Raw genomic sequence first — 14,651 nt, 5'->3', positions numbered from 1 at the left:
GAAAGTTAGGAGAAATTATTTCAGAGTGTAAAAAAGTTATGTCAAATATACATGCTTTTGAATTTAATCTATTAGGCACTGATGGTAATGTATGTGTATATATATATATATATAGAACATGGATCTTCTTCATTTTAGGCAGATTCTTTACCATCTAAGCCATCAGGGAAGCCCATATATGCTCATATATGTATGTATATACACACATATAGAATGAGAAATTATATATAATAAGAATTATAAATAATATATAAATTATAAAAAGAAAGTTATATATAATTGTATATATATCAAACCCATGTCTCTTGCATTGCAGGCAGATTCTTTACCATCTGAGCCACCAGAGAAGCCCATATAAGCCCATATATATATATATATACTCAACACATATACAATGAGAAATTATATATAATAAGAATTATAAATACATAAATTATAAAAATTATATATAATTCAATTTAAATATGTATTATGCATTAAAGATTAAAATTAATATACTTTAAGTTAATTATAAAAATACATTGTATATAAATATAATTTCTCACTTAAGAATTTACTATAATTCAATATGGAATGTAGGTCCACAAGTAAAAATTTTTTAAAGAACAAAACAAAGCATGTATCAGAGATTCACTTTTGAGTGCTTGATTCATTTAAGCCAAAGAGTGCCACTACCCCACTATACAGTTTTGGAAGAATGGTAGAATATTTACTGAATGTCTAGCTAAAGTACCCTGAACATTTTAAGCTGGTATTTTTATTCAGATTCCAAGTCACACCCCCCCCCCTTATTTAAGCATCATTCTGAATTTCACATAGTTTGACGTACATGGCTTAGAGTAAATGGTGTTTTCAGAAAATATTCAGACCCAGTACCTTCCCTGGGTCCCACTCCATTATCCAATCTTTACTGCACCTATTACTTTGGGTACTTGATTTAATGTCAATAAGGTAAAAGGTGATCCTTACACCTAGTGCAGTCATAAAAAGAGAAATGATTTGTTTTCCAAATGGTCATAAACATGACTCAAAAACCCATGTTGGCTGTCGGTGTTAATAGGAGTGTGTGATGTGTTCACTTTAGTAGTCGTTCTGCCGGGAGTGTGGACTTTTCTGGAGAGGTATGTGGTTGGCGAACGCGTCTGTGTTTCAGGGTTCCTGTCCGGAGTCCTCTGGGCGATCGCCACCTGCTGTTGGTTCATAGCGAACCGCTCTCTCAGTGCTGTGGTCAGTTTTCCAATCATCACTGCTGTAAGTAGCTGTATTGCATTTCCAAATTTTTGTTTTCCAAATGTAAATCACACTTGTCTGAAGCTTTCTTAGTGAATCACTGAAGTCTGTCATGGAGTTTGATTTTTCAGGAGTACAGTCAACATAACAGATGCATGTGGATAAACTGACCCCTTTAGTCTCTTGTCCTTGATTGCTAAGGGAATGTTGCTAACTTCATTTTAACAAGTCTGTTCATCTTTGATGCCTTTGCAGTTTTTGTTTGGTCATTTTGCCTAATTTCTTTTGGGATACATTGTAATTTGCTATTAATAGCAATGTGTGTGCTCAGTGACTCAGTTGTATCAGACTCCGCGACCCCATGGACTGTAGCCCACCAGGCTCCTCTGTCCATGGGATTTTCCCAGCAAGAGTACTGGAGTGGTTTGCATTTCCTCCTCCAAGGGATCTTCTTGACCCAGGGACCAAACCCACTTCTCTTGTGTCTCATGCATTGGCAGGCAGATTCTTTACCACTGAGTCACCTGGGAATCTGACTGATAACAATATTTATCTCTATGTAATAGTTTATAGATATAAAAATGCTTTTGTGTATATTGTCTCACTTGAATCTCATGGCATCCTTGTGAGACAGAGAGTACTTTAGCCCCTCTTCATAGTGTGTATCAGTGTTTTAAAGAAGTTTTCAGAAAGTGCTGAAGCAAAGTACTGTCTCTTGATGGTGCCATTTCTCATGCATTCATAATGTAATTTGCTTCATCTGATATTTTTGAGTGCCAGACAGGTAGCACATAGTCAGGTAACAGAAAAACAAAAGTGTTTCTTTTCATGTAGATAGGACTAGTATTGATAGGATTGTCCCCGATTTGCAGATGAGAAAGTTGAGACAGTAGCTAAGAGCATCATCTGAAGGGACACAGCCACATGGACATCTCAAAGCTTCTTAGTATAGAGTTTACTGTACACAGGACTGCTTTCTGCCTTCAGTATAAAATCCAGTTTAAAGTGTTTTAGGTTCCTTATGGTGCCAGGACTGACATGCCTACACACGAATTAATTGCTCTTATTTCTACTCTTGGTATCTTAGATTGTTCAGTTGATTACCTGCCTCCCCTGCTTCCTAAATCATAATCACAAATAAAATTTGCCTGAAACATTTTAGCCACACACCTGTGCAAGCATACAAAACTGAATTTTTAAAATACATTGTCTAGTCTAAAATACAACTACATAAAAGTTTGAAACATCCTTCAATTTTAATAGGAATCTGGGTTTCAAATAGCATATTTTTGACAGTTCTACTGTGTTCATAAAATAGCTTTAGTGTACAATTAAATTCACATGATAAAGGTTTGGGGTTTTTTTAACTTAAAGGACTCACATTTTGACATTCTTAATCTGTACTGAAGGAAAATGTTATCAAAATTGAGCAGATGATAAGGAATAGTTTAAGTCCTCATCATTGGAGTGGTAAAAACCTGAATTTTTCCCCCAAAAGTGTTTGTTTTTCATTTTTTCAAAGATATGTAGTGCAAGAATTGACCAATATAACAGGAAAAATAGTAATGGGCAATGGGATGTAAAACTTACCAGTGAAATACTTAAAACTAAATGAAATTAAACAAATTTAAACTAAATTTGTAGAGCAAAGTATACAATGTGGTATGTACCTCGACTAGGGATGCAAATGTTGCATGACAGTCGTATCCCACAATATAAGGAAGAATGACATGTATTGAAATAGGTAAGTCATTAATCACGTCAAACTTAAACTTGGTCATATGACAGTGATTTTGTCATTCAATCAAGCTATCTTCTTGAACAAATGTGGATTCTTCAAAATGAGTTTGAGGCAACTTTCTGTAAAACACACAGATACAATTAAGTCACACAAGTCACACAGAGGGTAAACAGTCATGTGATTAAGCACTTTTTTTTTACACATTGTTTTGCTTTGTGCTTGCAGAAGTGGGTGAGACAGTGAGATAGTTAATTCTTTTTGACTGGTAACATTATTTCCTCAGAAAAGACTATTTTCTAACACTAATTTTTTTTTTGGTTCTTTTAAAAAGACTGAATTCTTAATAGAATTTATCCTGTGGGTCCTGTATAGGAGACATGGAACAATAATAATAATATTCTTCACAAAAATTTTATAGTAGATAGATATGATTTTCCTACTATTCTTTCTTGTGTTAAATTACAGTGAAGACTTAGGGCAAGACATGACAGCCAAATGCAATGCAAATACATTGCTGAGGCAGGTGGGCGTGGGTGGAGGGCCGGTGGGAGTGGTCTCTGTGGCATCTGGAGACTGACCTGTCAGAAGGATGACTCTTGACCACTGTGATGGAAGCAGGCAACTCACCCCCCTGGTGTGGCTTCCTCTGGTGCCTGAGGATTGTCTCCTGGAAGGGACAGGTATCTCTGGGAGGTGAGGGCCTAGATCTTTACTGCTACTGGACTCTTGCTTGATTTCATTGTCATTATTCAGTTCAAAGATGGCCTTATCCGCATGAAGAAAAAGGTCAGCCATAACCTCCAGGATCTTACTTTCTTCTTTATTTTCATCATAGAGCTAGATTTGCTTTAAGTTTAACTTTTTGATGGAAAATTTCAACCATACCCACCACCCAGCTTTAAGAAGTATGGATCTGGCTAATCTTGTTTCATCAAGAGTACATTTTTCACATCCCAGCAGCATACTTTTCCTCCCAGGACATGTATTTCCACTGTTAGAATCCATTGGTGACTAAACCAGGAGTTCCTTGAAAGCATTATTTGCTTTTCCTTGGCAAATATTCAATTAAAAAGCAAAAAGGTGAAGAAAGAAGAAAAGCCCATGTAGCAGGACAAAGGGCTCTCTTTCCAGTCTTCCTCAAGGAGCTTAACAGCCAACTCAGCTTCTCCAGAAGGGTCAGCCTCTCCAGATGGCTCCAGCTCACCTTCTTTTCAAAAGTCAATTTATAAATGTGTCAGTTCAGTTCAGTCTCTCAGTAGTGTCCGACTCTTTGCGACCTCATGAATCGCAGCACGCCAGGCCTCCCTGTCCATCACCAACTCCCAGAGTTCACTCAGACTCACGTCCATTGAGTCCGTGATGCCATCCTGCCGTCTCATCCTCTGTCGTCCCCTTCTCCTCTTACCCCCAATCCCTCCCAGCATCAGTCTTTTCCAATGAGTCAACTCTTGGTATGAGGTGGCCAAAGTACTGGAGTTTCAGTAATTTGTGTTAACTTACAACAGAAAAATGCATGATCCCAATGCCAAAACAGTTGTCTCTTTTGTTTAAGATGCCCTCCCTACTCGCAAAGATTCGGATGTGACTTAGGGACTGAACAACAGCCTTACTCGGATCTCCTTTGCCTGAACTGAGCCAGGCACATTGACTTCTGCTTGGATTACTTCTAGCAACGCACTACATTGCTCCTTGCAATAACCCTTAAGCCACGTCCAAACTCATATTTAAAAAATCATCAGCCAAAAACCTGCAGAGGTCAACGGTACCTCTTGGTATAGTCTTCGCCCACGTACTCTGAAAGGGAAACGAGTTTCCAGATTGAAGAGGATAAAGTGCGATTGGCATGATAACATTAATATTTTGTGCCCTGTGCTATTGTTTCCTCCCATCCTGCCCAAAGTCAGTGTGGAATTGCTAAAGGGCCCAGGTGTTTCTTGTTTGGTTTGGATTTTTGAGGCTTAAGACCATACATCATTGGTGGAAGACAGTTCCTTTGACCTATTTCTCTGGCTCTTTGGATCTTGACTTTTCTGGAACCTGATAAACAGAAAGTAATGTGTTCCATTGCTTGGCTTACCCATCAGGAGTGGAGTCCAGCTCTGCTGATCCAGTCATGTACAACTGGGAAACGGGGAAACAGGCTGGGATTGTTTATTTGGAACTCTTCCAGAGTTTGTGCAGGACTTGAAAAGGAATCATCAGAATGCTGATACATCTCTTTCACAAAGACAGCAATTGATCTAAGTTACAATGTTTTCCTTTCTCAGCAAAAAAAAACAATAATAATAATAATAATAAATGCTTTAAGAGCTTAAAATTTTCAAATTGCAAATCTTTTTTCCATCTCGTTTCTTCTCTTTTGTCCTATATTATTTCATTCCTGTCTTTTTTTCCTGCTCACTAACCCACTGTTTATTTTTCCATCATGATTTTTCCATCTTGCCATAATACTATCTTTAGCATTCATTAGAGTGAAATGTGAGATATAGCTGATTACTGTCCAGTAATATCAGTTGAAATGTTAATTGCTGAGTCGTGTCCTACTCTTTTGCAAACCCATGGACTGTACCTGCCCAGGCTCCTGTGTCCATGGAATTCTCCAGGCAAGAATACTGGAGTGGATTGCCATTTCCTTCTCCAGTTAAGGAAAACTTTAAAGTACATGCTATATTTCAAGTCCAAAATAACATATTAGAATTTCTTCAGTTTTGAAATTATCTCATGCTAAAGGAAGTTATGTTTATTCATACACTTGTTCCTATTAAGCCCATTTCTAGTATCTTGAGGAACTAGTGAAAAAGATTATCTATTTGCTTATGAAAATATTTTGTTATAAATCACATTGAAGAAAAACATTCTATGGCACACAATATTCTATCACCATCAAAAAACTAAAAATGAAAACCATAAAGAAGAAAAGGGAAAAAGTCTTCGTTTTTCTCCTAATGCTGCTTAGTTTAATTTAATGTTGAGTTTGAATTGAGATTATGAATAGTTTTTCCTGACAATGTTATTATATTGATTTAAAATCAAAATTTATTTGATAAGTGTCAGGTCAGCTCTCCAACTTACTGTATTTGTATAGAGTACAGTAACAGAAAAATAGCCAATTTAATAATTTTTTTTTTAATTTAAGGGTCCAGGATTTATAGCTACAATGTGGGGTGTCTTCATGTTTAAGGAAATACAGGTATGTACACAAAAGGTGCAGATCCAGTCAAGAAACATATTTAATAGTATGTGTTATTTCTGAAAACTGCAACACCAAAGCCCAGGGCAGAAAACACGTGAATGAATTTGACAGGTCAGATATTCAAAGTGTTATCATCTCTAATTAGAAAAGAAAATACTAACCATATGATAATTATTATGGGTATGTTTTTCTCCACCCCAACCTTAGAGGAAAAATGCTTTAGTTGACTTTATTTTCCCTTAAGAGATTTTGGTTAAATCATCCAATAAAATCAGATAGATAGAAATTTTATCTAGTGAAAAATGTTAGATAAACAAGATGAAAATTTTTACCCCCCAAATTAAAACATCCTTGAGGCAGATGGAATTTGAGAATAGATTTTTTGTTGTTGTTGAATCTCATGCTTTCCAAAGTCCTCCACATCCAACCAGCATCTTTATAGGAGAACACCCTCTCAAGTGTAAATGATGGTGACTTAAAATGCTTTTACCAAGTAGTTCTAGGATGTGTGTGTGTGTGTGTTTTCATTAAACATTGTTTTTAAGATTTTTTCCCCTTTACCTTTATTTGTGGCAAAAGCCTTCAGTTGAGGCTGTGTGAATGGTATTTTGTAGTAGTTTTTACTGAAAACAATATAAATTAGAGACACTGTCAAGGCATTATGGATATAATATTTTTTGCCTTAACAAGAAGCAAATAATTCCTCTCTTTAAGAAGATCTGATGTTGCTAACCTCTGGGAGCCATAAAGTGAACATGTCCTTGGAAAATTCTTAAAATGATTACTCAGTTTTAGGTTTAAAACGTCATTTCATTCATTTCAGATGAAATGTGTTGACTTAGAAAGTCGTAAGATGTTAATACAAGTAAGATTTTCAGGTTAAAGAAGTAATAAATTTGTTTAGAAGATATTTGGATCACAATCTTGATTGCTGTGTTTTTAAATTTACAAGACAACTTAAAACATTTATAGATGTTATTCTTTTGAATATGTTTTTTACTTATTTTAGTTAGGATTGCTTTCCACAAAAAAAAAATAATTTTATGCCAAAGCACACTCTAAATCTCTTCACAAATATTTCATCTGCTTCATGAAGGATAATGAATCCTATTTAAGAACTTGATATTATTCAGCATAACATGCTGAAACCTTAGAAAATCACAAGCTTATTTACAACTGTATGTATAAATAAACATAAACTAAGAATAGATTTATTATGAAGCATGTAAAAATTATTTTACAGTATAACAGTACTGAATTAAAATCTTCTTCCCTAGATAGAGGAACTTACTTGAGCAAGAGAATACCTAACCATTGGGCCTACTGTTAATTCTTGAGAGTCTTTTAAAGAGACACATAAAAGACAAAATGACTTTTTAAGATACCTGGAAAAAAAGCTCAGACCAATTAGAGGAGGGGCTTTTAAAAATGATAAAACATGACCAAGTAGGGTTTAATTCAGGAATGCAGTAATGGATCATATTATGTATAATGTAATTTATTGTACTCTTTTTAGATAGAAAAGAAACTGTGTAATAGTACATATTCAATAAGTATTTACTAAAATTAAAAAACAGTTTTTAATTGAGAGAACAACCTTTAACAATAGGAGGAATAGGATATAAGAGGAAGTTTAGCTGATATAAGATGTCTATCAAAAACTATGTAAATACATAGCTAAAGTGAAACATAAGCATTCTCTGTCAATTATATCTCAATAGAACTGAAAAAATATGAGTTCTCTATAAGTCAAAGATCTTTCCATCATTGCTGTTACTCAGTATTTTCTGGAGATCATAGCCAATTGGCTAAGATAAAATTAAGACATGAGAAAAATAAGGAAAAATATTGTTTGCATATAATATTCTCTTCTTTAAATTTAAAAAAAATCAGCTGAAAATCTGGAGAACCAATAAGATCACTTTGTAAGGCACTGAAATATAAATATTAAATTAGTAACTTTCCAATATGCCATCAAGAACCAATTAAAAAGAAAAAAAATAAATGCTATTCATACCAACAAAAATGATAAAAATGTAAGAAAATTGCAAGAAATGTGCTGAATTTAAGAAATAATTTCCTATACTCCAGAAGCTTACTACAGAACATCAAAGATTGTCATAACAAATGAGCAACTCACCATATCCCTGATAGAACAGCTCCCTGTTGTTATTGGACAGCATCTCCATTCACCATCAGTGTAATTCCAATAAAATCCCAGGGTGTTCCATCTATAGATGTGCAAGCGAGTGCTTGAGTTTGGCCAAGTATGTATCCAAATAAAGAGAGGGAAGGCAAAGCTGAAAGCACAGCAAATTTTGTTGACCTTTTGGGCTTCCCTGATAGCTCAGTCCTAAAGAATCTGCCTGCCAAGCAGGAGACATGGGTTCAATCTCTGTGTTGGGAAGATCCCCTGGAGAAGGAAATGGCAACCCATTCCAGTATTCTTGCCTGGGAAATCCTATGGACAGAGGAGCCTGGAGGGCTACAGCTGAAAGCTCAATGAGTTTTGTTGACCTTTTAACTCTAGTTAAAACACCTTACAAATCTGTCTACAAGCAGAACTTAAGGAGTGTCCAGTGTACTTATCATTCAAAGCAAATGCCTAACGGCCTCTTGCCAGATGACCTAAACGACAGTTTTAAACACTTTATATGCCAATGAGTTTAAGAGTTTAACTAGACACTGAAACCAACATCCTATTTGAATTTTTTAAATTATTTTTCTTAAAAACAAAACCCTAGAGGGGAAAAAAAAGCAATTTTTTTAAAAGTTTTTATTCAGGTATAGTTGATTTATGACGTTCTATTAGTTTCTGCTGTGCAGCAAATTAAATCAGTTATACATCTACATATATTGGCCCTGTTTTAGATTCTTTTCCCATATGGGTCATTGCGTATTGAGTGGAGTTCCCCATGCTGTAGAGTAGGTCCTTATCAGCAAAACGTTTCACGTTTGTGACTTGTAGGTCCTGTCAGCTATGTCTTGAAGCAGTCCTGGAAGACACATATTTAAAAGTCCACAACCTACAGCAGTGAGGACTTAATCGGAGATCCGAGCACTGTGTGGAAGAGTTTAAAGATTTTATTTCATTTCAATGCCATTAGTGCTTTGGTTGGACGCTTTGCCCTTGTGACATTCTTTTATATGTAATATCTGTTCCTCTTTGGAAAATTTGTTTTAGAATCTCATATTTAGCTATTTTAAGCTAGACCGCCAGTATATTTTTAGCAACACACTTTAGTCAGAATGTCCATAGTAATCCCAATGCAGGGAATTGTGGTAACAATTTACAAGTCAATAGTGACTTCCAGATAAAGAATGAGATGATTTGTCATTTTACTAGCTGTCTCAGAAATCCACATTAAACACTTTTTGCTTTGGGGAGATTGTTAGCGTGCTCTTTCTAAGAGTTAGCATTCACCTTTGACAAAGTAAAACTATTGCTTTTGCCCAAATATAATTGGTCTTTTTCTCTAGGAGACTAGGAAGTTTGCTCAGATTCTTAACCTTAAAAGGGAAAAAAATTTTAGTCCCTGAGAACATTGTTCTACTGTCTCCAAAGACAATAAAACATAGAGCTTACAACATATTCACATAATTTGGTTGTAAAGTGCTGATAATTGAGACCCCATATATTGTTTTTCTTTATGTCAATGATCTCATCAGTTGTTTAATTCACACAGCACATTTGGAAATTGAGTGTATTGACTCTTTGAACAAATATTTATTGAGTGCCTGCTCTGCACCAATACTGGTATCTAGGCAAAGGCTGCAGCCTTTAAGAAAAAGTTGTCAGGAAACCTTAAAGCCTTCAGGAGTGTGTGTGTGTTTATGTGTCTGTGTGTGTTGTATGTGAGTGTGAGTTAATTAGCTGCCCTGTGCTTGGCAAGGTTTTATGCTGTCTTTCACTTGTGGAACTTATACCAGAGTGACTTTTGCAGAGTTTGTGCTGGCAGTGAATCAATTAAGCCAGCCAAATCCAACTTAAAAAGACCACTCTGGTCATCAGATAGATGCAGAATCACCTACTCTAACCCAATTCTTTATTCACATGAAAAATGGGGACATACATTTTTGACATTTTGGTTATATATTAATTGTCATTAGTTTTACTAAAAGCTGATAATAGTATCATATGATTTGACTACCAGGAGATCTCAGTGTAATTGAGATCTTGTTCCACTTGCCTCAGAGTATTGGGTCTACATTTAAACCCAATCATATAGACTGTTTAGCCTGGCAATCATTCAGAGGAGAACAGCCAGGACTATGTGGGAGCTTCAAATTGTTCCCTATGAAAGATGGTCAGAGGAGCTAAAATATTGACCAAGGAAAGAAATGCTTCAGGGATATAGCACACTTATTTTCCTGTGTCTGAGGGTTTATCTTGTGGGAGAGAGATTAGAATCGATCTATCTGAACTCTTAGAGGTGGAACTTGTGAGAAATACAGTATTCTACTGAACACAGAGTGGTGTATGTTTGTTCATATAAAGATTGTTTGGCATCCTCCATGGTTCCATCTTTAAGACCAGTGCACCCACATGTAGCTGGGGGAGTCATCTTTGTTTCTATTTCTCCCTTGCCCTTTAGCTTGGTCTCTGTCTCTCCATCTGCACTTCATCCTCTCTTCCCAGGAGGACTGCGGTCACCTCCTCACTAGTCCCCTTGCATCCACTCTGGCCCCCTCCAATCTGTTCATCATCTGCAAAAGTGTGGGCTTTACAAAATGCAAGCCTGTCTTTTCAATATACTTGGCTCTGCCTGTTCCTCTCATGTCTTCCCATTGCTTGAAAAGTAAATCCAAAGTATAACATGGCCTCTAAGATACCTCCTGCTCAGGCATATGCATAGCCTCCAGCCTCATCAAGCCACACTTAATTCACTGCTGCACCCTCTCAGACCTTCTTTCAGTCCCTGGAAAGTACCATGTTTCTCTTACAACAGAGCTTTGCACACACATTCCTTCTACTCAAAATCTGTATTTGAGATTTTGCTGCCCTCCTCTTCCCCCAATTCACTGATACTTAGGAGCTCAACTCAACTCTAGATCTGCCTCCTTAAGATTTTGTTGTGATGCACTTACAACAGCCACTGCTGTTTGCGTGTTACTCATTCCCATCTCCCACATTACACGAGTCACTGAATAGGGGCACATTTTGCTTACCATTTTAATCCCAGAACATGTGGATGGATAGTAGGAGTGCACATGTATTTATTGAATGGGTAATGACAGAGGACCTGAGAACCTGGAAGATTCATACAGAGGGATAATGGAAAAGCATACAGGAGGTAGACCAGATGGTTAGTAAGGTCCACAGAAATCTTGAGAGTTTGTGCTTTTTATATATTTGATTCAGGTCTTCTTAATGACAGTTATTCTTTTTATTACTCAGGGTCGAAAAAACTACCTGCTGATGATGCTTGCATTTTGCATCATCTTGACTGGAGCCTTATGCACAGCTTTTTCTAAAATTTGACAACCACAAGGCCAGCAGATGGCAGCGGTACTTGAGAACACTTCTCTCCTGGACACAAGAGATTGTGCTGAAAATAGAGTTCATGCTCACACAGCAAGTGGATCTTCATCCGTCCTGGATTAGGGTAAATGATTTTCTTTCCCACAAATGTGACACTGAAGGAAAACCAGCTTTCAGTCAAGCGTAAAAATGAGAAGTTCTTCTAATGAACTGTTTATGAAAGTAGGACTTGACCTCATTGTATCTGAAGATGCTGCTTTGACCACAATATGTGTTTACTGGTATATAACCTAGCAAACAGTGTGGCATTCGTATGTAAAGAATTTTGTATGTGTCCACATTTCCCAAATATGAGCCTCATTCATGAAGACAGGCATAAAAATGTGGGGGATGGAGCAGGAAGAAGACTTATATTATGACGGAATTAGGATCCAAAGATATCTGGAGCCTTTGTGAGAAAAAATAAATGTCAGAGTTGGCAAGTGAATGTTAAAAAAGCCATTTCATTATTTTCAGCCCGGACTTATTTTTACTTCAAATTAATGTTGCCTGATTCTCAATCACCCACCCAGTTAGCTCAAAATGCCTTTGATATCTCCAGATAAAATCCATCCTTAGAGAGCAAAAACTTCCCACTGTTGAGAATATGTGTGTAACACATATACGTATGTTTACAAGTATACACCCGTAAATACACATGCATATATGAATGTTCTACTATAAATTGGGGGTAAAATCTAGAATTGCTGAAGCAAGATTCTAGCTTATTACATACCCATGAATATAACCCATGTATGTATGTACTCTAACTTGTGGAGAAATTCTAGAATTGCTGAAGCAGGGTTGTAGCTTATCACAGTGAGAATTTTAAGGAACCAATACACTCCATTAGATGTACAATTTAATTTTTTTCTGAAATATATTTTTTCTAAAACCTCTCTTCTAACCAGTGGTTTTCTTTAATTTTTAAATGGTAGTTTACACTAGGTCAAAGAAAATCACAGAACATGATAATTGTCTTTAAGAAAACTGAAATGGAACGGCTATTACAGTGTTTATTACAATGGTTCCCAAACTCTTAAAATAATACTATAAAAAAAAAACTGGAATAGTGCAGTAAAAGTTTCACCCACTCCCACTTGATGATATCACATTACTTTGCTACTTGGAGGGGCAAAATGTATGTGACTCCCTAGCCGATCTGTGTGGGTTTAAATCTCACCTCTACTTCATCTTAATTGTGTGACTTTGGATAAATGTTCTAGTCAGATTCCTCATCTGTAAACTGGGGCTCTTGCTAGTATCCATCTCACATGGTTACCAGGAAGTCCAAATTAGTGAAAATCTATATTTTCATGATTGTCTGACACTTGGAAAACATTGTATAATTCTCAGCTATTATTACATCTTGTTTGAGGGAAAAAGCCTGTGTCTGTAGATCAGAGAATACATTGTAAGAACCGCTTCCCTTACCACTCCCCCACAACCCAAACAACTACTTATACCTGTCTATGAGTACAATTTAAAAATGACACTGCTTAATTGTTGAATTGCAAATATAAATAAATATTTGATTAACATCTTCCAAAATCTCATTTAATTTTAACCTGAAATGTCACTAACTATACTGATAGCTTTGAATAAATTGATATGAAGCAAAACTATTTTTCTCATTTAAATATATTTAATTTTTTTATATTAATGGCATTGAATTACTTTTTAGTTGAGGTTGCAAATTTGTATGCAAAATTTTAAATGTGAAGTAAAGCAGTTGCAGAGGAAAAATGAAAGAAAAAAAAATCCCATTACCACTGTATAGTCTCTGCTATCAGGCAGTGCCTATAGCGTTAGTGAGAGTAGTGTTAGCAAAAGTTAGAGAAAAGAAGCTTTTTCAAAATGCTTACCAAGCCAGCACCTTTTTAGGTAGAGACTAGTCTAAATGGGCAATTGTACATCTCCACTTTCTTTGCTTGCCTTAGGAAGTTAACGCCCATGTCTTTTGAAGTCTGGGGCTTAGTAAGGTCAGATTCTTGTGTTTGCATTAACTTTGTCTTTGCTTTCTGTCTCTTTGTGCAGAGAGGCAGCACTTATTCCCAGTGAGACTGGCATCCTGAGTAAGACTTTTCTACTATCACAACAAAAATGCCTGATTACTAAAATTCCCTAACAGGTGTTAAAGAATGAATAATATAGCATTTCCTCTGAACTACCAAATCTTCTTTTAGTCCTGTTATACCCATTTATTTGTACTGATAGAGTTGCTACCTCTTAGCCGTGTGTGTATCAATATTGGGAGAGCTTCTGAAAAACACACTCAGTAAAAAGATGAGTTGTAGAACCATGTACACGGTATTGTGATACCATTTTTAAAAAACTGTAAAAATCAAAGTAATATGTATATTTTCTATAAATTCATATGTATGCAACATGTTAGAAAAACATGTACACCAAACTCATAAGGTTTGCTTTTAATGAGGATAAATGAGATTAAAATGGCAACACTGGGTCAAGGTAACCTTGAGCATTACCTGTAATACTCTACTTTTTATGGCAATGAATTATCTATGTGTTCGTTAATATGTGTTAAAGAATCAACAGCAAAATAGTTCAGAAGCATATGTCTAAATGTTGAAGTAATTAAAACTAGGCAAAGAGAGTGTGGAGGAATGTTACTTTCATCTTTATCCTTTTTGGTGTTGGTTAAAATTTCAAAACAAGAATGCATACACACAGGTACACACAAATAAAAGCAGCAAAAATCAAGACAGTTGGGAAAATTTCCAGCTTGGGAATCCCACCTCCTAAAGGTGGATGCCAGAAACTCACTTTCATGGCCTCCGTGCAGTAGGATCTAAGCCTAGTTCCATGGTCCTGCTTGAGATCCTGTGAGCTACCGAACATAACCCAGTGAGCATACAATATATTGCACAAAATAAGATACACAAATGCAAACTATGAACTTTAGCCCTGGCAATACTACTACTAAGATAAAGATGTTGGCTAAA

At 36.0% G+C, this 14,651-nt stretch overlaps 1 protein-coding gene across 7 annotated transcripts in view; it reads left to right on the top strand.

The window, feature by feature from the left end:
- TMEM144 (transmembrane protein 144) overlaps positions 1–14,300 on the top strand; it is a 68,295-nt gene extending 53,995 nt beyond the window's left edge. For 3 of the 7 annotated variants that reach the window (XM_061384332.1, XM_061384331.1, XM_061384333.1), the window contains exons 10-12: positions 1,085–1,251; positions 6,108–6,161; positions 11,563–14,300. In XM_061384332.1, coding sequence (XP_061240316.1) covers positions 1,085–1,251; positions 6,108–6,161; positions 11,563–11,646 — 305 coding nt within the window. In that variant the 3' untranslated portion in view covers positions 11,647–14,300. The remainder of the gene's footprint in view (positions 1–1,084; positions 1,252–6,107; positions 6,162–11,562) is intronic. The other 4 variants (XM_061384335.1, XM_061384334.1, XM_061384336.1 and 1 more) reach the window with 4 other exon arrangements.
- Positions 14,301–14,651: the final 351 nt, after the last annotated feature.

Source organism: Bos javanicus, chromosome 17 (genome assembly GCF_032452875.1).
Source record: "Bos javanicus breed banteng chromosome 17, ARS-OSU_banteng_1.0, whole genome shotgun sequence".
NCBI lineage: Eukaryota > Metazoa > Chordata > Mammalia > Artiodactyla > Bovidae > Bos > Bos javanicus.
This window is presented reverse-complemented; position numbering and strand designations above follow the sequence as displayed.